Below are 20,510 nucleotides of genomic sequence, written 5' to 3'. Positions count from 1 at the left end.
AAAGAGACTTCATTTCGAACATATGATCTTTCTAATCTAGCTTTTGACCTTGTTATTAGGGTTATAACTATCTATCATTACCCTTCTTAAAATACCCCTAGATGTTTTCTTAAACAGCCTCTGCCTTCTTCCCATAATTTGGTTAGGATGGAGTGAGGGTTTAATGAATGTATCTATGAATTTTTTCTGATTGTATTTATCATTGCCTTTGAAAGGGTTTGGTAAACTGAACTGTGCGATTAATATCTGCATACAGGTTCTTCCCCCACTTTGTGCAGAGCTCCGAAATTTGGTAATGCAACCTATCATTCTGCCTATGGTTCTGACAATAGCAGAATCCCAGGTACTATATTAGTTGATTGTTGCATTCCAAAACCGCTTTGGTATGATTATATCTAACGTTGATATGAAAGTTGATTTTTGTATTTGTATGCCCCACATGATGGGCTACCTGGCTTTTATGTTTAAGCATATTCACATGTGTTTACAGTGGAGCTATATCCATTTCGTTCTTGGTACTCGTGGCATTTTCAGATGGTGTTAGGTTAGAAATAACAAGATGAAAGTATCTATTAAACCATGCACTGTTTCTAATATGCTTAGTTATGTCTCATTTAAATGATTTCCTAGACTACTATCAAGCTTGAGATCACAGGCTTATGCCTTTACGCCTTGTTTAGGCCTTATTAGGTGGAATATGTTGTTTAATCCAGCCCAATAGGCTGTTTACTAGCATATTTGGCGCCGATTAGAATCCGGACCACTGGATTAAAAATTCGGTGGCCCCCTCTTTGCTGGTTTATACAACTATTAATTACAAAAAGATTATAATATTGGCTAATTCCATGATTCTTAGTAAACATGGCCTTAAAATTTTGCTTCAGGACAAAAGTGATTTTGAGCTATCAACCCTGCCAGCTCTTGTTCCTGTCTTGAATTCGGCTGCAGGTGAGACATTATTGCTACTTGTGAAGCATGCAGAGCTTATAATCAACAAGGTAATTGAATTTTCTGTTCTACGCTGTCCTTTGTATGCATGAATGCTGTGCAATGCTTTCTCCTTTTGCTAAATTCATATGTGGTTAAGTGAATTGTTTAGTTTCTCAGCATGTTCATGACTTACGGCTTCATTTCCACTATTCTTTATAGAGTTGTGATGCTATCGGAAAAATGACTGTTCTTATTGAGATTGAAATTATTATATTTCTGTCGAACAATGTCAGTTGCATTTGCTAACTGGAAAAAGATTTAAGTAATACTACTTAAAAATCAAAATCATGAACACGTTCGACGTTTCAAAACACAAATAATGCTTCAACATTAAGTAGTTAATCTAGTACATATTAGATTTGCATTTGACTAGGAGCACAGTCAAACTTATGCATTAGATTAGAGCAGTATCAATCAATATAATAACATGAATAACAGAAGGCCTACAATGTCATTCTATTAATCTATTCTTCGTAAATAAATGATATTGAGGGAATATAATGAGAAGTATCAAAACAATAAAAGCTGGGATTCATTTATAATTTTTTTTAAAAGTGTGTGGATGCCTTTTGTTTTAGTGCCTGCACACACTGCATGCACTTGTAGAACTAACTAATAGGGTGGGGTGGGGGGTGCAGTACTGGCTGTCCTCTATCGTTGACTCTTGAAAATGGTATTTTTTGCATAATTGGAAGCTCATGCTGGGGTGGGACCTTTGCTTCTTTTTTCACTTGGCAGGCTAGTCAGGAGCACCTTATTTCGCATGTTCTTCCCATTCTTGTTCGAGCTTATGATGATACTGATGCTCGTTTGCAAGAGGAAGTTCTCAAGCAGACTATTCTGCTTGCTAGACAACTGGATAAACAGGTGATTGTTAGTTGTATTCTGGCTGTTGACTTTTTTTTGGGGCTAATTAGAGCATGATATATAGCCTTTGTCCTTGCCATTTGTTATTCTCCATAAGCTGATACTTGAATGAAATTAAGTGTCTGTCGTTGATGAAGTTTACAATATGCCTGAGTGTGCTGTACCCCAGGTATTAAGCTGGGATGCTTTCTGAATCAGGTAGTTGGGTACACAAACTTGCATCATATAGGTTGTATGTGTAGTCATTTTCGTTTGTGCAAGGTCATATACTGAATTTGCACCTTTGCACTTTAATTGAGTATCCAACATTATCTCAGGAGTGATTGTTTCTTGACCATGGCTTTCATTAACACCCTTCTAGAAGGGTAAGTGCACTGTTCTTTGGGTCAACCTGAAGACTTGCTTGGGACTATATTCCATCTTGGACACCGTCTTCTTGTCTCAATACCTGATCGCTATGATATACTGATTATAACAGTTAACACCACTGTTCACTTGTGTGTATGATGAATTATTTGGTGAATTGGTTTTGTGGAACCAGGCATTTAATCATCTCGATAATTTATTTAATTTGACTGCATGAACTGGAAACCAATTCGCTGTCAGATAGAAATGGCTGTTCATATGCAATTTTTGGCTAAATTGTCTGCAATTAGATTGGTTTTTCGTGGGAATCAGACTAGCTGAACCTTGATAAGTTAATTGTTTGGTCATTTCTTTTCTCTGTTTTTCTCTCTTGCAGCTAGTCAAGCAAATTGTTCTGCCTCGAGTTCATGGATTGGCACTTAAAACAACTGTTGCTGCGGTATGTGTTCTTGTTGGTTGTAAGATTCCACCCACCAGTTAGATAGAGAATTGGATTTTCTCGTGGAGTCCAGACATGGTTGAACACATAATAACTTTTTGACTTTTATTCTTTTTCCAAATAAATTGAGATATATCTATAATAGGCTTGGAACACAGCAAAATGCAACATGTAAGAGTTTATGTTGCAAATGTTTACACTGAGCTTGTACAATTGTCAATACCTGTCTTCCATAAGCAAACGAAAGAAGCAGTTATAATCAAGAGTTTGTTAAAGATGTTCCTACTCTCTTATGCAAGCTTACTTGAGACCACTTAAGATTTGTTGTATTTCCTCTATTTGTTTAGCCATTTATTTATGATCATGATGACAGCATGACTGGAGGAAGAAATGAAACTGTGGTAGTCCTGTGTTGATTTTGGAATTATATGTTGCTGCAAAGTAAGATCAAACTGACATATAGTTTGTTGTTCTTTTCTCCAAGGAAGCAATATCACCATTCCTTATCTTTAGTCCTTGCTTTTGTAGTAAGCTATCTTGATGGGTCAATCTTTAGCTTGCTCTCTCTCTATACTAGACATTCTAAAAGTCAATTCGTTTGTTTCCTTTTGTTTTTCCTGTTGTCAGGTTAGGGTGAATGCTCTCTTATGTTTTAGCGAGATGGTTCACATACTAGATAAGAGTGCTGTTTTAGATATCTTGCAAACAATCCAACGCTGTACTGCTGTTGATCATTCTGCTCCAACTCTTATGTGTACCCTTGGGGTGGCAAATTCAATTTTGAAGCAGGTTTGTGATTTGACCACCCTTGGTTGTAATGAAACAGTTCTGGATAATCATAGACACTCTTACCTTACTGAGGTCCCTTCTCTTTCTTTCACCAGTTTGGCATTGAATTTGTAGTGGAGCATGTTCTTCCACTACTCTTACCTCTTCTCATTACCCAACAATTAAATGTTCAGCAGTTTGCGAAGTATATGCTTTTCATCAAGGATGTGTTAAGGTGAGATTACCATATTTTGATTTTTACACGTGTGCTGTAACCACTTGTTTCATATGTCAACTCACCATGCTAATCTGTACGTTCATGTAGCTGGTGTATATAATTTGACTTTCCTGCTTCTTTCAGGAAAATAGAAGAAAAAAGAGGAGTAACTTTGACCGAATCCGGAATTCCTGAGGTAAAACCATTGCAAGTAGCCGATGGATACACATTAGGACAAATAAATAAAGCTGCTTCCGCAGCCCCATCGATTACAAAGCGCAGTTCATCATGGGATGAAGACTGGATACCTGCAAGGCCAGCTTCAACGGTCCCCCCGTCTTTGGCTGCAATATCAGCCGCTCAACCTGCAGTACCAAGTCAGCCTGCTCAGGGCATCTCCACATATTCCATGTCCTCAACAGCATCAGTTGCCTCCACTGAACAATTACCTTCCTCATGTCCTGCAGTTGATGTTGAATGGCCCCCTCGGTCTTCATCAGGTGTTGCAACTCAATTTGGTGACTTCAAAAATCTAAATGGAAACAAAGGCACATCAGAGTCAAGCTTAGATGATATCGATCCTTTTGCTAACTGGCCACCGCGGCGAAGTGGTGCCCCAAGTGTTTCAACCTCTCTCAACAATGGCACCACAGCATCATCAGCTAAAAAGAATGGGAACATCAATATGGGAACTTCCCCCAATGGTTTGAGCTTTCAATCTGAATCGTGGGCCTTTGGCATGCAAGCTACTGGTGAATCCATGAGTCAGAATCAAGGAATCAGTTCATTACCAAATGTTGGTAGTAGCAGTGGTGGACTCAGTTCACAAAATTCTCTTGGGTATTTGAAGCAAAATCTTGGCACTTCAGCTCTTGGTTCTTCCATCGAAAAGGCAGCAGATTTGGAGTCCATCTTTGCTCCTAACAAGAATGAGCATGCTGCACCAAGGCTCGCTCCACCTCCGACAAATGCTGTTGGTAGAGTTAGAGCACGAGGGAGGGGAAGTCAAGGGCAAACTGGGCCTAGTTCTCCATCCTACTCTGGCCGCATGAAATCTCAAACTCAGCAAACCCCTATACTGGACTTGCTGTAGTTGCTGAGGAGACTATTATTCCATGTTTTTTCTCTACAATTTGTGTTGAAGGTACAGATGGACGTCTGTAGGATACTCATTTTAATGTCCTCATCTGCTGTGGATGGAGAAAGTGCCCATTTGAGTGCTTGATACAGATTGTCCTCCAAATTGTGAGGTTCATTGTTGCATAGGATGTAATTTTGCTTGTAGCATAATGCGGTATAGACTTCTTGTTAGCAAATATTTTGTTCTCTCTTAAATCTGTTTTTGAGCATTCTTTGTATTCTTAACAGGCTGCACCCATTAACGGGAGCTGAGAAAAAAATAAATAGAGGTGATATTTTTGTGTTCCAATCAGAGAAGGAGAAGTGCCACGACCGAGTGTGAAATATATGTTTCCTTGTCAGTTCAAATGGTGGGGTTAGCCCACAGAATGAACCTCAAATAAGACATTTGTTCGATGTGGTTTTTGGGAGTAATGTATTCTACTATTTGCATCTTAATAATGTTAAAAGTCGTAGCTATTCAAATGCTTTTTACTAGTATCCATCCATTGTTGGCAAGTAGATAGTAATCTGTAAGAGTATTGAACAGGTAAAATTTGGGCGGTCAAGATGATGATGTATTGCTTCTCTTCCGAATTGAATGCTGTAGAGTACAAGGGCGACGATGCATGATTTTTCTTAACCTTTTATTCTATTCATTCACAATGCCTGTGGTCTCTTCTGCTCCAGAAAGCTATCAATTCTTAATGGGATAAATATAGTTGGCACTACCCGCCTCATATACTTGCATTTATCTCTACTCTACTCTCTAATGAATAAAAAGTATTTCTTTGTGTGATTTTGGGTGGTACCTTTGAATTTCCTTTTTAGGTGTCCTATCGCGCGCTCCTACCAAGTGGATTAATTAGGTGGATTAAGATCATATTGAGGAAAATGAGCTTGATGAGGATTCTATATATATATATATATGTGCAGTATTTAGAAATTAATTTTAAAAAGGTAGAATTAAAATTAGAAGCATATATAGACGCATCATATAATAATTTAAATAGATGATGTAAAATATGAGTGTATATATATGGGAAATATTATATATTCTTGCAGAACACGGAATATTTATTATTTATTAGCGTATGTCAATAATTAAAATTAACAGTGCTACCTACCTACCTACTTATATATAAAATTAATTTCAAAGTGTAATTCATTTTCAAGAATAAGGAAACAAAGCAAAGCGGGGAAAAAAAAAAAAAAAGAAAGAAAAGCGGCGGTTGCTGAATATCATGTATGGGGGCGGACGTTGGGAATTGTATAACTGGGAAAACTGCCTCTGCATATCCCATGCATGTTATGAATTGCTTCGTGCAAGCAATTATAAATATAGCACTTAATATTCTGTGACGTTTGCTTTGCTTTTTGCTTCTCCTACAATTCATATACCCCTACAACTATATCTATATATGGGCCCCCTACCAGACCACACGTGACGTACGCAACTATGTACTAGTCTGTCTGATGGACATTGATGCATGTTCCTATCCATGATCCGTCCGTCTTATTTTGAATAAATGATGGATGGATGTGATAATTTGTTCATGGAGTAGTGGTAGTGGTGGATTTCCCGGCGGTTGCATTAATGTTTGTTGCATGTAGACGATGATTATTGGTGAACAAATGGGACAATGTATTCATGGCATGAGATTGCCTTGAGATGATCCGAGCAGTGGATGGGGTCTGGGATAAGATGATTTCATAGCCGTCATGGTATCCATCCATGCCTTGAGCCATAAGCTGCCAAACCAGGCTTCCACTCATGGTACCACCTCCACGTCTTGCAAATCTGTATATATCTCTGTACACGTTCTCCATGTACACCTCTCTTTGATTCAAACTGAATCCAGGGTCTTTACTCGACTTTCCAAATTCAGCAATTACTAATGGCTTCTTCAATATTGTTTTGGCGTCTTCCAAATGACTGGACATCCATCTCTCCATGAATCCCATTTGTTCATCATCACTTTTCCCCGATAACCTGAAACCACATGTTTATTAGTGATGAAATCAGTTCCAACTTGGTACCCTGGATTTACTAATTGCATCCTTTCTGGCATTGTGTCTCCGTAGAATCCTTCCATCCCTATCTCAACCAAGTGTTTCTTGTCCAACCACTTCACGAATCCCGCCATTTCTTCCACCCACCCCTGCACCCATTTATCACATGCATTAATTCTTCGAATGTATGAAAGAAATTACTTATTATATACTACTGACGTTAAGGGTTCTTCCAGAGTAATCAATTTGGCAACGGGGCTCATTTATGAGTTCCCATGCCATGATCGTCGGGTCATCCTTGTACGCCATTCTAGTAATGGTGTTGAATCTTGTTACAACTTTCTGCAAAACGTACGTACGTAACGTCAAATTAATTAAAAATAATATTAATGATAATTTGCAATCTGCGTGCATGCCATAGAATCAATATACACACACACACACACCCTGATGTGGTTCTTGTAATAATCTTTGAGCACAGGATGTGTATAAAAATCGTCTTCGGTGTTGATTTGAACTCCTGCATTTCTAGCCCATTGGACGTACTGCTGTCTACCCCCAAAATCATTGTAATTATTGACGAAGCTCAATATCAACCGAATACCATACTTGCTTGCTTCAGAAACCACAAAGTCTAGTCCCTGCATGAACGTATGATCTCAAATAGTTAAAATTGGTGCGCTAAGTCAATATTAGTAATTATTATGTAGTATATATAGGTTGGCACGTACTTGGAAGACTCTTTCATCGTAGGTTCCGGGCGAAATTTGTAGGGCGCGGTCGCCGCCATCGCTGAATGCCCAAGTCCTGCAAACGGTGAGTCCAGCAGCAGAAGCTTCTCTGAAGACATGAGAGACTTTGTAGCGTTGGATGGGATCGGAAGCGAGGTGCATCATCCAATAGGCATTGAAGCCATTGAAGAGAAAAGGTGAAGAAGCGTGGAGAACAAAATGAGACCCGCTTGTTCTAACAAAGGCTGAGTTGCTGGGAAGGGGAACCCTTGTGCCCTGACAACCTGCTCCAAACAACATCATTAACACAAGAAACATGGCCGAAACCACCAAAGCCATTAATTATGAATTGATGATGAGTTGGTGCATGCAAAGCTGCAATTTATAGTGAATATCAGATAAGGAAATATGCTAAATATAGAAAGATGAGTGAGTTTTCGGTGGAGTGCAAGTATTGGAAATGGTGTTATTGTTTTAGGGTTTGAATATGTGGAAAGTGGAGGAGAAGAAGAAGAAGAAATGAGAAGGGAAGGGAGGAAGTTAGTTGGTTGAAAGGTGAAACGTGGGAGTAGTTAAAGAAGAGAGCAAGAGTTGGTACATAGAATGGATGATGTTTTAAGCAAGTTGAGGGTTGTTTTTAGTAATCTGAAATGATGTATTTATTTATTTGTGTGTGCAGTGTAATTGGGCTTGAGGATTGTGTGTGTGCGTAGCCCAATAATAACCTTAATGGACAATGGAAGCCCAATAATGAAGTTGCGGTGTGAAGCAATAGAAATGGTGGGATTGAGTAAAGGTGGTGGAAATGATGATGGATATATGATATTGATGGTATAAATGCATGAAAAGACGTGATTCATTAATATTCGTATTTGTATATGTAATTATGCCGCTCTCCATTAATATTATTAATTACAACAACAACAACTTCTCTGCTGACTTTCTTGAATTGATATATAGATTAGATGTGATGTGTAGTTGGTTTTCCGTAAAATGAAGTTACATATCCTTGAAAAGCCTACATTCTTGCACTTTACTTGCTTCATCGTTAATTACTCATTTTCATTAACTTGCCCTACAACCCTTTCTTCTCCATCATCCTAAGAAGACCAACTTGCTCTTTTATTTCTATTTCATTTCAATTTTACATACATATATACAACAGTAACAACAATTATAAAAAAGAATCAATAATAATGTTTATAATCCTAAAATAAATATATAAATTTTAGAATATTTGACTCTCCAAATTCAAATTTCAAATACTTATACCACTCATGCATCATCATACACAAACTATATATATCTCTATCCAAATGAACTTGATTTGACTAGAACCACTACTCACGACTATAGTAAAAACAATTCACCCATCACCCGACCTACTTACCTAAATTAAAGGAAGAAAAGAAAGAAAGGTAATTAATTATACAAGGAACACACACACAACATATATATATATATATATATATATTGCCAAGTCTTTTTTTTTAAACTTTATATTTTGTGGAGTTAGTAAAATTAGGGCACATGTCTCAATGATTCAGTTCTTTTGCTTTTCCCTAAGTAGAGACTTTATATTTTTAGGTAGAGATTTGGGTCTTAATAATTAAAACAGTGGTAGTGTGTGTGTACCCAACAATGTGATGCATCTGGGGTATATACAATGTTGAATGTTATCAACCATATTTCATTTATAAAACAATTTTGAGTGGGCTTCATCTCATGAGCTTCTCTACTGAATTAAGGCAAAAAGGATGAGCTATTACTATACCATACTCACTCTTACTCATCTTTATATAAACAAAGACTAAGATTAGAAAAGTGAGACAAAATCCCAAGAAGATCAAACTTCAAATCAATCCCACTAATTCTCTCTCTTAGCGCGATCCATGGGGAGGGATTCACCACCATTCCCGCCTTCATTTCACCTTTCTTTCTTATTTTATCCAAATGGGCGTTATATTCCGGTTTTTCAGTTGTCTGTGTACCATAACATCTACTAATTCATGCGCCTAAAGCCATAAGGGACCCCCACCGGCTGTCCCTCCACCTCCTCCTTTTCCTTTTCGCATGCACCACCTCGACTTCCAGCCCCTATATTTTTTTTCATTTCGCCCAACACATCCTCACCCCATCTCCCTATTAACTAATAACAATCATAATTACAGTCAATGCACAATAAAATTAAGTTTTAGTGAGAGAAAAATAGAAACCCAGAAAATATTTATCAAATCAGGAGACTGGTCAACAAATGAAGCCATCCATCCCTTTTAGATGATAGAGAATCTGGTGATGAAGTAAACAATTAGCAGTTGTGATTTATAAAGCCTAAATTGACGCAGTTGCATTAACCGGCGCCACTCCTATATAAAGCCCCCCATGCTCATGTCTCTAATGAACACACACACACACACAAACTAATTAATTAAGCCACCCTGCCTGCCTCTGCTTCTTGTTTGGAGGTTGACAGATATCATCAACCTCCTCAACTACTATAATGCCATCATCCTCTACCCTTCATTTTCTCTTTCCCATACTCTTCTTCTCTTTCACATTATTCCTCTCTAACTCCCCAATTGCTCTTGGGAACCCAAATTACCGAGATGCCCTCGCTAAATCCATTTTGTTCTTCCAAGGCCAGAGGTCCGGCAGGCTTCCTCCACCCACCTCCCAACACATCACTTGGAGGGGTAATTCTGGACTTCTCGATGGTCAGCTGGCCGGTGTACGTCGTCTATATCTTCTTCATTACCCCCATCCATATATACGTGCTGCACCTCACATGCAACAATTCATATTAATATTCCATTATCCAAATACTACGTTCGGGCCTACTTTCAATATATATATTCCAATGTTTAATGATATTATTATTAATTTGTGCGTGCAGGTGGACTTAAGCGGAGGATACTACGATGCCGGAGACAATGTCAAGTTCAACTTCCCAATGGCCTTCACAACTACAATGCTGTCGTGGGGTTACATCGAGTATGGCAAGAAAATGGGGCCTCAATTGGCCAGCAACAGGGAGGCCATCCGTTGGGCCACGGATTACCTGCTCAAGTGTGCTCGGGCCACACCTGGTAAGCTCTATGTGGGCGTGGGCGATCCAAATGCTGACCACAAGTGTTGGGAGAGGCCGGAAGATATGGACACTCCCAGAAGTGTGTATTCGGTGTCGGCCAGCAATCCAGGGTCGGACGTTGCTGCTGAAACTGCAGCTGCGCTGGCTGCTGCTTCCATTGTTTTCCGCAAACTTGATCCCACTTACTCCAAACTGCTATTGAGGACTGCAAAGACCGTCATGCAATTTGCAATACAGTACAGAGGCTCCTACAGCGACTCGCTTGGTTCTGCTGTCTGCCCATTTTATTGCTCCTATTCGGGTTACACGGTATATCTGATTATTATCAATTAATTATCTCTGTATCATCAGCTGTTTCAAGAAATTTGTTGGTATATGGTTTGTAGGATGAGTTGTTATGGGGAGCAGCATGGCTTTTCAGAGCAACTAATGAGGTTTATTACCTGAATTTGATAAGATCATTAGGGGCAAATGATGCAACTGACATTTTCAGTTGGGATAACAAATATGCTGGTGCTCGTGTTCTCCTAGCAAGGGTACAGAATAAATCCATCTCTGTTATTTACTTTTTTAAATTAATTAAGACAATATGTATATATGAATATTCTAAATATTTTTAATTACTTAAATTGCAGAGAAGCTTAGTGGATAAAGAGCAGACATTTGAGCCATTCAGACAACAGGCTGAGGACTTCATGTGTAGAATACTGCCTAATTCCCCATCCTCCACTACACAATACACAGCAGGTGGTTTAATGTATAAGCTGAGTGCAAGCAATCTGGAGTATGTGACAGCTATAACTTTCTTGCTTACTACATACTCCAAATATATGGCAACCTCAAAGCATACTTTCAATTGTGGAAATCTTATGGTCACTTCAAAGACATTGAGAATCCTGGCCAAAAGACAAGTATGTGTATTGAGTATTGGAGGATATATATGCATGGTTAAATATGAACAAGTTGAGATGTGAAGTTTGATGATGATGCAGGTGGACTACATATTAGGAGATAATCCAATGAAGATGTCTTACATGGTTGGATACGGAAGCAACTACCCCAGGAGAATTCACCACAGGGGATCCTCTTTACCCTCCCTCCAAGATCATCCACAATCCTTGGGGTGTGAGGCTGGATTCCAACCATTTTACTACACACCAAACCCCAACCAAAATATCTTAACTGGCGCAATTGTTGGAGGTCCCAACCAGAACGATTTCTTCCCCGACCAACGCACTGATTACTCTCATTCTGAGCCCGCTACATATATTAATGCCGCCATTGTTGGACCATTGGCATACTTTGCTGGGATCAACTAATGATATTCATCATCATCAACCCGCTATATATATAATCTATCTACGTACTACTCTTAATTTGATTCCAAGTGTATATATATTTATATATATATGCCTCAAAAATGGGCATTAGTTAAATGTGTATGCTGCTTATTAAGCAAACCAAACACCTTCAGTTAATGCAAATTTCTTCTTTTCCTCATTTTCACTCTTTACTATTTTAATTTTTTCTTTCTTTTTTGTTTTTTATATACTCTATTTTTCATGGCCTCCATCTATATATTTTAGTAAATGGATTAAATGCATTTTTCGTCCTCTAACTATAGCCACATCCCATTTTAGTCCTTTATCTATCTAGGGTTTGATTTTGGTCCTCTATGTAATTAAATTGCTCAATTTTAGTCCTATTTTGGCCGGAAAATTAGTCAAACCGTCGGAAAATTCCACGTGGAGCCTATGTGGACATTTAAATTAGGGCTGAAACCTCATTGGTTTATATTTTTATGATTTGGCAATTTTTCAAATTAAAAAAAAAAAAATGACATGGCAGATGTGGAAAAAGAGGGAAAAGGGAGCCTTATGTTTGTTTTCGATTTTGGGCCATCTCAGAGATGGCCCAAAACAGAAGCAATGTTTGTCATTGCTTGTTTTGCCATGTTTTTGTCTTGTTTCTAAATATTTCATCTTGTTTCTAAGTATTTGATTTTTAAATATAAATATATTTTATTTTAATCACTTAATATTTTATACGTAATATTTTCTACATCATTGGAATAATTAAAAATTTTAAAAAATATAAAATAATATAATTATTCTACGGGATTAATTCATATATTACATTATTTGAATAATGTATTTAAATTTATCACCTCGAATAGAACAACTAACAAAAAATATTGTTAATCCATTATTAGAGAGCATTTAATTATTTTTAAAAGTGTATTTACATAAATTATTTTTTTTCATTTCCATACATATATAATTAGGAAATAATATTTATTTTAATCCACTCACAACTAAATAAATTATATATATTTTTATACATATATATATATAAATATATATAAAAGAGACATGATTTGACAATGAACAGTATTTTTTGTTTCCCCACTACCCAACATCAAACATAACATACTTATTTTATATTATCTCCAAAAATAAATCCAAACATACACACTATCTCTAACTTATTTTTATTTATCTTTGTTTTTCTCTCTCTATCTCCACAAAATACCCAAAAATAAGTTAAAAACAAAACCAAACATAATGGAGGGTTGTTGCTGTGCTGGCGGCGAGGACGGCGGCGTTCGAAGACTCCGATCTCGTAAAAATCTGATGAAAATTGATGGGTGAGATCTCGTTGAAAACGCCTTGGCGAGGGGAGTCCAACGGTGGTGGTCCGCGACGGTGATCCGGCAGGTCAAAGGTGGCGGCGTCGCGAAACTTTAAAAGAACTGATCTCGTCGAGGAGTTGTTGAAAATGGATGGGAGAGGTGTCATTCGACTCGCCTTGATGAGAGGAATCCAACGGTGGTGGTGTGCAATAGTCATTCGTTCGGACGACGGCGTATTAACGGCGGTTCAAAGGTGGCGGCGTCGCAAAACTTTAAAAGAACTGATCTCGTCGAGCAGTTGATGAAAATGGCTGGGAGAGGTGTCGTTCGACTCGCCTTGATGAGAGGAATCCAACGGTGGTGGTGCGAAATGGTAATTCGTTCGGACGGTGGCGTATTGATTGTGGAAAGTCGCGTCGATCACCTCTTGAGCCCAGCGTCAAATCGCAATGAAATTTCAAATTGATGGAGGGGAAACGTTCGCCTAATGATGGGGAGTCGACTGATATAGGTGGTGTCCGGTGATTCATCGGAAATTGGTCGGAAATTTAGAGAGAAGATGCGGTGAGAAGAGGGGAGAGAAAGTTGCCATGTCAATTTTTTTTTGTTTTTTTTTTAAATTCAAAAAATTGCCAAATCAGCTAAAACTGACCAATTATATCTCAGCCCTAATTTAAATGTCCACATAGGCTCCACGTGGAATTTTCCGGCGATTTGGCTAATTTTCCGGCCAAATAGGACTAAAATTGAGCAATTTAATTACATAGAGGACCAAAATCAAACCCTAGATAGATAAAGGACTAAAATGGAATGTGACTATAGTTAGAGGACCAAAATTGCATTTAATCCTTTAGTAAATTGCACATGCATTGTGCACCAACTATAAATCTTTTTCTAATAACATATGTTAGATTTACATTGAATCCGATACAACCGTTCAATAATTTATTCAATATTTTCTTTTTACAATACAAGATTATATATAAAATTAACAACTAAAGGTATAGGGTATAAAACCCCGTGGTACCTTCTTTACACGAAGAAACCTAACTAACTATTACAGAAGATTTGGAGTACGAAACTCCTTAATATTACAGACCAATAATGAATATTACAGATCAATAAAAGAATAAAGGAATAACAAAGCTTTGTTGAAAATGGCTTAGGATAATGTCAAATCTAAATAATAGGGACACGGTCACAAGGCACCGTACCCAAACAACAGAACCAAACCCACAGTTGCTCCTCAAAAAAATCTCAGATCACAAAGATCAGAAACTGGTCACCACAGACTCACCACTCACTTCGTTCACTTAGAACTTTAAGTGATTAGGAGAAAGGAAAAACAGATTTTGCTTTTGTGTATATAACAAAGGAGTCGAGCTCCTATTTATAGTGGTAGAGAATCAACAGAGATGAAAGGTTTTAGGTTGCTTTCCAAAATCCATTGTTTTGGCTTTAGAAAGCCACCGTAGTTAACAGTGGAGAAGAAAGAAAACAACCATGGGAGATTGCAGGAGAAAAAGGAAAGCAGACGACGGAAAAAGAGGTGAAGAAGAAGAAGTGATGAGAATAGGGTTAGGGTTACGGTTTAGATTTATATAATAAGTAACCTGGGTCGGGTAACAGTGGTGGGGTTGAGGGCCTCAAGGTGGGCTTAAGTCAACTGATGGGCCTCCAAGTGGGCTTGGAGTTTACTCAGTTTTTGGTCCACAATTTTGTAACAAAAGGCAAATAAATTCATTAGCTAATTTTGAAACCATTTTAATTGTAACAATAATATATCTTTTATAATATTTATGCACTGGAATTCTTTTTGCATCTTTTAATTTTTTATTATTATATTTGATGCGAGCAAAAAGTTGCTTGATTAGGTCGTGTCTGACTTGGAATCTTCCGGTCTTATTTTTTGCAAATTTTAAAATGGTTGCAAAAAGTACATTGGCACTCCGACGCTCAAATCTGTGAACAGTTACAAAATAAAAATTTAATAAAACAAAACAATAGAGAATTATAGCTTAGCACTAGAATGCTTAAAATATTAGTGTTTCGTGAGTGTATGTGTTGTTGCGAAAATAGGTTACCCTTTATCGAGAAACAGATGCTTCCTTTTATAGCCTCAATCCCCATTCGATTGATGAGTGCAGGCCCCTTGGAACTTAGGCAGGCAGTTGCCATGGATAAGCCTCTAACAAATATGAAGGAAATCTTGAAGATTACCTCCGGTGAGAGCTTTTGATCAAATCAGCCTCCTCGCAAGATATGTCCTCGAATTCCTAGAGGGTGGTTCGACTGAGTGCGATGGTTTGCCTGCATCCTTGGGCCTCTTCATGGGTGTAGGTTGTCCTTCTTTCAGCTGGTCGAATGGCCTTTCTCTAAATCATGTTGTATAACATTGATGAATTGCATAGACCAATACAAATTTATATTAAAATTTAAGAGAAGGAATACTGTAGTTGTACTAAAGAAAGTTAAAAAATAAATTCATATTATTAAGGTTATTACTTAACCTAATTTTTCATAAAATAAAATATGTAAGTTTGTTTTCAAAGTTATGATTTAATAAAATTATTAATGATGAAAATAGGTAGCTACAGGGGAGTTTTGGGCTTCATCAGGGTTTGAAGGAGGCCTACTAAAACCCACTTAGTTATGAAAACCCAGCCCAGGGATGTATGCTGATATTGGGCAAGTCGGTGGTGCGTAACAAGAGATTCGGCCTCCTTCGAGACAACAGAGAAATAGGGTTCTGCCCTCTGCCCGTGTCGGAGTTTTCATTTCCTTGTTCCGAATTCCTCCATTACTCATCACTCTGAAAATGAGGCCGATATTGATGAAAGGCCATGAGAGGCCTCTCACTTTTCTCAAGTATAATAGAGACGGGGACTTACTTTTTTCATGTGCCAAAGATCATAATCCAACCGTCTGGTTCGCCGATAATGGAGAGCGCCTCGGCACTTATCGCGGTCACAACGGCGCTGTTTGGTCCTGCGATATTTCTAGTACTTTCTCTTTCTTTCTTCTCTCGCCCTACCCCTGCTGCTCCTTTTCGTTATCATATTCTTCCCTTTTTCTTGTTTGGCTCGTCTTCGAACGTTATTTTGACCTCTGAGATAGACAAGTTCGGGATACATGATAATTGTTTCCTTTTTGGGGAAAAAGGGTTCGACTTTGCCCTTTTGGGTTTCTGGAATTATTTACACCTGTGGAGATTATGCAAGTTTGAGACTCTTATCTGATTTCTAGTTTTTTCGGGTACATTAAATTAGCGTGTATTTAAGTACCAGCTGATGGTAGTAGTCAAGTCACGTTGAGAATTTTCTTTGTTACACCATGATTTGGGGCAAATGAGATATCTTAACTCTGGAAAATATGCTGTCTTCTTCATACTTCCAATTACCAAATTGGTGGCACATTTATGTATCTGAAACACAAATGATGGATTTGTTTTTGTTGTTTATAGGGGATTCCACAAGGCTTATAACTGGAAGTGCAGATCAGACTGCAAAGCTATGGGATGTCAAAACGGGAACTCCACTCTACACGTTTAATTTTGATTCACCAGCTAGGTCTGTTGATTTTGCAGTTGGTGATAGGCTTGCTGTTATAACAACAGATCCTTTTATGGGATTGCCGTCTGCTATTCACATCAAGCGCATTGCTAGAGATCCGGAGGATCGTGAGTGATTTAAAGTTCCTCTTTCTTATAAGCAACTACTCCAGATTTTTGTACTTCTATCTAGTAAATAATGGAAATTTCTGGTTTAGTATACCTACTTGATGAGCTTTTAGTTTTTTCTATGGGCTAGAAAAAAGGAGGGGCTTGAAACAATCCCATCAACAGTCATAGTGCTGTATTAGGATGGATGATAAGGATATTTTCAGGATGAGAAGTAAGGAGATGGGTTCGGAGTGATTGAAATGGTCATTGATACTATTCAGAATTAATCTTCTACTTGTTTGATATGGAATTATACCATTTGTATCTTGAACCCGCCAAACCACTTTACTGTCGAGCTGCTAAATTGTTATGGTTTGGAGTTGCAGAGACTGGTGAATCAGTTCTCATTCTTAAGGGGCCTCAGGGCAGAATTAACAGAGCAGTTTGGGGACCTCTGAACAGGACCATCATAAGTGCTGGTGAGGATTCTGTAATTCGTATCTGGGATTCTGAGGTTAGTTTTTTCTTTATTATTGGTGCTAATTGCAGTGAAAAAACTATTATTTGGTTTGTGATTAGAGATAATTATGTTGTTATAGAACATACCATAGAGTTTGCACTTTAAATTCTGTATGACACCAATTTTTTCCAACAGTGCGTTATTTGCTAACAATTGATTCTTCTGTCTTATTTCAAATTATAGACGGGAAAATTACTGAAAGAGTCTGACAAGGAGGACGGCCACAAAAAACCTATTACATCACTCTCAAAATCCACAGATGGTTCTCACTTTCTCACTGGTTCTTTAGATAAATCTGCCAAGGTTTTTGTTCTTCTTAATGTCTCTTTAATATTCATCTATATTGATAGATATTTCTATCAATTTCCTGTGACTAATCTGTCCTCATATATCAGCTTTGGGATATACGAACATTGAAACTTATCAAGACATATGTAACAGAACGTCCAGTAAATGCGGTTGCCATGTCTCCACTTCTTGATCATGTAAGATTCAGACGAAGAAGATGATAGCAAGTGTGGTTATCTACTTGCCATGCATTGTATTCATTTACCTGAATCTTCAAGTTGTGTGGATATTCTTTACTTTTATTCTATATTTGTTTGAATGAAAATATTTGGTTTGGTGCCAGTTGCTTGAGTACCCATTGGAACTGGGTTCTGGTATTTGTGGATGTGGTGTTGCGTATTGCTTCTTACTTCAATACATTGGTCACAATTCTATCATTTCCCATTCCCAAATAGATGTTTGCTCTCTTCTGTGACTTCTTTCTTGGCATTTATAGGTGGTTCTTGGAGGTGGTCAGGATGCATCAGCTGTCACCACAACTGATCATCGTGCTGGAAAATTTGAAGCTAAGTTCTATGACAAGGTAAAATTATGTCTTTGTAAGTCCAAAATTACTATGGAGTGATTCAATGAGGTTAACAGCTCTTTGATGATGTTTTGTGCTCTTGTGTATAGATCCTTACAGAAGAAATTGGAGGTGTGAAAGGCCACTTTGGACCAATAAATGCCTTGGCATTTAATCCTGATGGTAAAAGGTGGGAATTTTTTCTTTGTGCAGTTTCATCTCACAAACCCCTACTACGATTAGAATTGCCTAGCTGTTGAAGTTCACATATTTGTTCATTTCTGCTCGCATTATGTTTGAATTCATTTTTCTGCAAATACTTGTTCCACCATGAGGACAACTAAACTTTATGTAAAGTACCTCTGCTGCAGAATAATGTGTGAAGTGTATCTTGGGCATATGTGGTTCGCGATGAAAGGTTTTTATGCTTGTCACTGAATATGATTGTCAATGGGGTAACGGTATTCCTGGGTTTATGGTGTTGTATTTCCTATTCTCCTTAAGCGAAGCAGGTCTATGAGGCTGGCGTTTGTTAAGCAGAACTAGGAAGAAGTCAATATCATCCTCCACCAGCATTTTCCCTTAATAAAGTGTGATGTGAGAATGGAGTCTGCATGACATGTCCTAGTAGTAGCTACAACTTTTGGGCGGTTATGTCTGCAAGCGATAATGTTAAACTTCCCTATTCATTATATTAGTAACTGGTTGCAACATGATTACTTTATTTTGTGTCTCCACTTCTAATGATCACCTGTATATGACGACTCTGGCAAGGGTGTGGCTTAAATCTAACGATTTTTCTCCTATCTTGTATTTATAGTTTCTCAAGTGGAGGCGAAGATGGATATGTGAGGCTGCACCATTTTGATCCAGATTACTTTAATATCAAGATTTAAACATGAAGTTTTTGGATTTTGTAGTTTGTCTTCTATTGGTTTCATGTAATGATGTAGTTTTGAAAGATTGGGTTGCGATTTTTCCATTGGAGCAGAACTGTCCAAGGCTACAAAATTTATTCTTTTCTCTATAATCTTCTTCTTTCTTTTCCCCTATTTTTGGTGTTAGTGTCTGAGTGGGTTGATGCGTGGTATATAATTTATGATTTTTAAAGTCGTCTTCCTTGATATGTTCATGCTTGGACAGAATTAGTACCTTGAATTCCAAGGTGGTCTTGTCCAATATCACCTTTGAAGCCTGTGCATTAATTTTTGCTCGAATGCCCGGAGTTCTGTGTAAGGTTAAGATATTCGGATGTTGGCATTGTCAGCATTTGTCAACTTTTACTGTCAGAGGCTTTATCCAAGCTAGGACGATTTGGGTTATCTAATACTGCAAATAGCAGATAAAAGTTTTGTTTCATCCTTAATTGCACATTGCATATTTAATTTGACCTTAGTTGCACTTTGTTGATTTTTAATATTTTGTCTCCAAGAAAAAAGTAGTAAAAGTCTATCAGTGTCCAACCAATATCTAGTGCTGTGAAATGGGGAAGCGGTGAAGGCTTGATTACTACTACTGTAACTTGTATCAGTTTGTATTAGGAATCCAAGTTAAGGTATAGAATCAATTTTTGTGACGTAGACATGAAACTGACCTCATGAATTTAGATATTGCGTATCATGTACTGATTTATGTTATTTTCGGCAAGCCGGAAAAAGAATTGCGTTTTGGTGATATAGCGCTGCTTTTGGACATTTATGATCGCCTGAAAATAATCCATCAATCACACAATGGGAGACAAAGCTGTCTCGATGATATACACCCTGAAATCGGAGCAGGAAGATGCAAGTAAAGAACAGAGCATCTTTTGATCACGTCATTGAAGGTCTTGTCGTATCTTAAGGTAGGATCAGCTCGTTTCCTCTACATCAATTCTGAAGGTGAAGAAAAACTCAACTCATGGAGGGGAAAAAGAGTGGTGCTTCTAGGGTTGATGCTGCAAATGCCTGGTAGGCACCAGGCATTCGTTAACTTCGCAAGCTGCCTTGAGTTTCTCGCTCGATCTCTATTACTTGTGTTTGCAAACTGGGCATTCTTTTTTTTTTTTTTTTTTTTTTTTTTTTGTTTTAAGATATGTATTTTTACATATATTCTTTAAAAATATTTTTATATATTTAACGACATATTTAGTACCGCATGCTTATAGGCATACACGGACAACAGGCACGCATAAGCAAAATCATTGGGTCTATGATGGAATAACATTTGGGAAAACAAGCCGAAGCACTGGTCCAACTTCTGTATCA

The 20,510-nt window shown here is 37.8% G+C and overlaps 4 protein-coding genes across 4 annotated transcripts in view; 3 read left to right on the top strand and 1 right to left on the bottom strand.

Moving 5' to 3' along the window:
• Positions 1 to 5,079, top strand: part of LOC105174851 (SCY1-like protein 2) — a 10,103-nt gene extending 5,024 nt beyond the window's left edge. The window contains exons 8-14 of the mRNA XM_011097075.2: positions 257 to 343; positions 885 to 998; positions 1,729 to 1,857; positions 2,600 to 2,662; positions 3,290 to 3,451; positions 3,547 to 3,665; positions 3,792 to 5,079. Of these exons, the coding sequence (XP_011095377.1) occupies positions 257 to 343; positions 885 to 998; positions 1,729 to 1,857; positions 2,600 to 2,662; positions 3,290 to 3,451; positions 3,547 to 3,665; positions 3,792 to 4,740 (1,623 nt within the window). The 3' untranslated portion in view covers positions 4,741 to 5,079. The remainder of the gene's footprint in view (positions 1 to 256; positions 344 to 884; positions 999 to 1,728; positions 1,858 to 2,599; positions 2,663 to 3,289; positions 3,452 to 3,546; positions 3,666 to 3,791) is intronic.
• On the bottom strand, positions 5,999 to 7,841 carry LOC105177451 (mannan endo-1,4-beta-mannosidase 5-like). Its single transcript, XM_020692065.1, is given in 5 exon segments — positions 5,999 to 6,760; positions 6,763 to 6,928; positions 6,999 to 7,121; positions 7,226 to 7,420; positions 7,511 to 7,841. Coding segments are annotated over 5 exon segments (1,242 nt in total). The 5' UTR covers positions 7,829 to 7,841; the 3' UTR covers positions 5,999 to 6,320.
• Positions 9,916 to 12,004, top strand: LOC105174842 (endoglucanase 9). The gene is made up of 5 exons (XM_011097065.2): positions 9,916 to 10,238; positions 10,404 to 10,907; positions 10,985 to 11,134; positions 11,234 to 11,509; positions 11,591 to 12,004. Exons 1-5 carry the CDS (start codon positions 10,011 to 10,013, stop codon positions 11,915 to 11,917), a joined length of 1,485 nt encoding a protein of 494 aa, XP_011095367.2. The 5' UTR covers positions 9,916 to 10,010; the 3' UTR covers positions 11,918 to 12,004.
• Positions 15,904 to 19,316, top strand: LOC105174835 (eukaryotic translation initiation factor 3 subunit I). Its single transcript, XM_011097052.2, has 8 exons — positions 15,904 to 16,232; positions 16,694 to 16,909; positions 17,278 to 17,405; positions 17,595 to 17,714; positions 17,807 to 17,896; positions 18,196 to 18,282; positions 18,375 to 18,454; positions 19,085 to 19,316. The coding sequence occupies exons 1-8, from the start codon at positions 16,049 to 16,051 to the stop codon at positions 19,158 to 19,160; spliced, it is 981 nt and encodes a 326-aa protein (XP_011095354.1). The 5' UTR covers positions 15,904 to 16,048; the 3' UTR covers positions 19,161 to 19,316.

Source organism: Sesamum indicum, linkage group LG2 (assembly GCF_000512975.1).
Source record: "Sesamum indicum cultivar Zhongzhi No. 13 linkage group LG2, S_indicum_v1.0, whole genome shotgun sequence".
In the NCBI taxonomy this organism is placed as follows: Eukaryota; Viridiplantae; Streptophyta; class Magnoliopsida; order Lamiales; family Pedaliaceae; genus Sesamum; species Sesamum indicum.
Note: the sequence above shows the minus strand (reverse complement) of the source record. Positions and strands in the feature narration are given on the sequence as shown.

Excerpts from the sequence above, each read along its gene's own strand:
- LOC105174835 (XM_011097052.2), top strand. The coding sequence starts at position 16,049 with ATGAGGCCGATATTGATGAAAGGCCATGAGAGGCCTCTCACTTTTCTC. Across the intron at positions 17,897-18,195 it reads TGTCTCCACTTCTTGATCAT|GTGGTTCTTGGAGGTGGTCA; the intron begins GTAAGATTCAGA and ends TGGCATTTATAG. Across the intron at positions 18,283-18,374 it reads AAGCTAAGTTCTATGACAAG|ATCCTTACAGAAGAAATTGG; the intron begins GTAAAATTATGT and ends TCTTGTGTATAG.
- LOC105174842 (XM_011097065.2), top strand. The coding sequence starts at position 10,011 with ATGCCATCATCCTCTACCCTTCATTTTCTCTTTCCCATACTCTTCTTC. Across the intron at positions 10,239-10,403 it reads TCGATGGTCAGCTGGCCGGT|GTGGACTTAAGCGGAGGATA; the intron begins GTACGTCGTCTA and ends TTGTGCGTGCAG. Across the intron at positions 10,908-10,984 it reads GCTCCTATTCGGGTTACACG|GATGAGTTGTTATGGGGAGC; the intron begins GTATATCTGATT and ends TATGGTTTGTAG.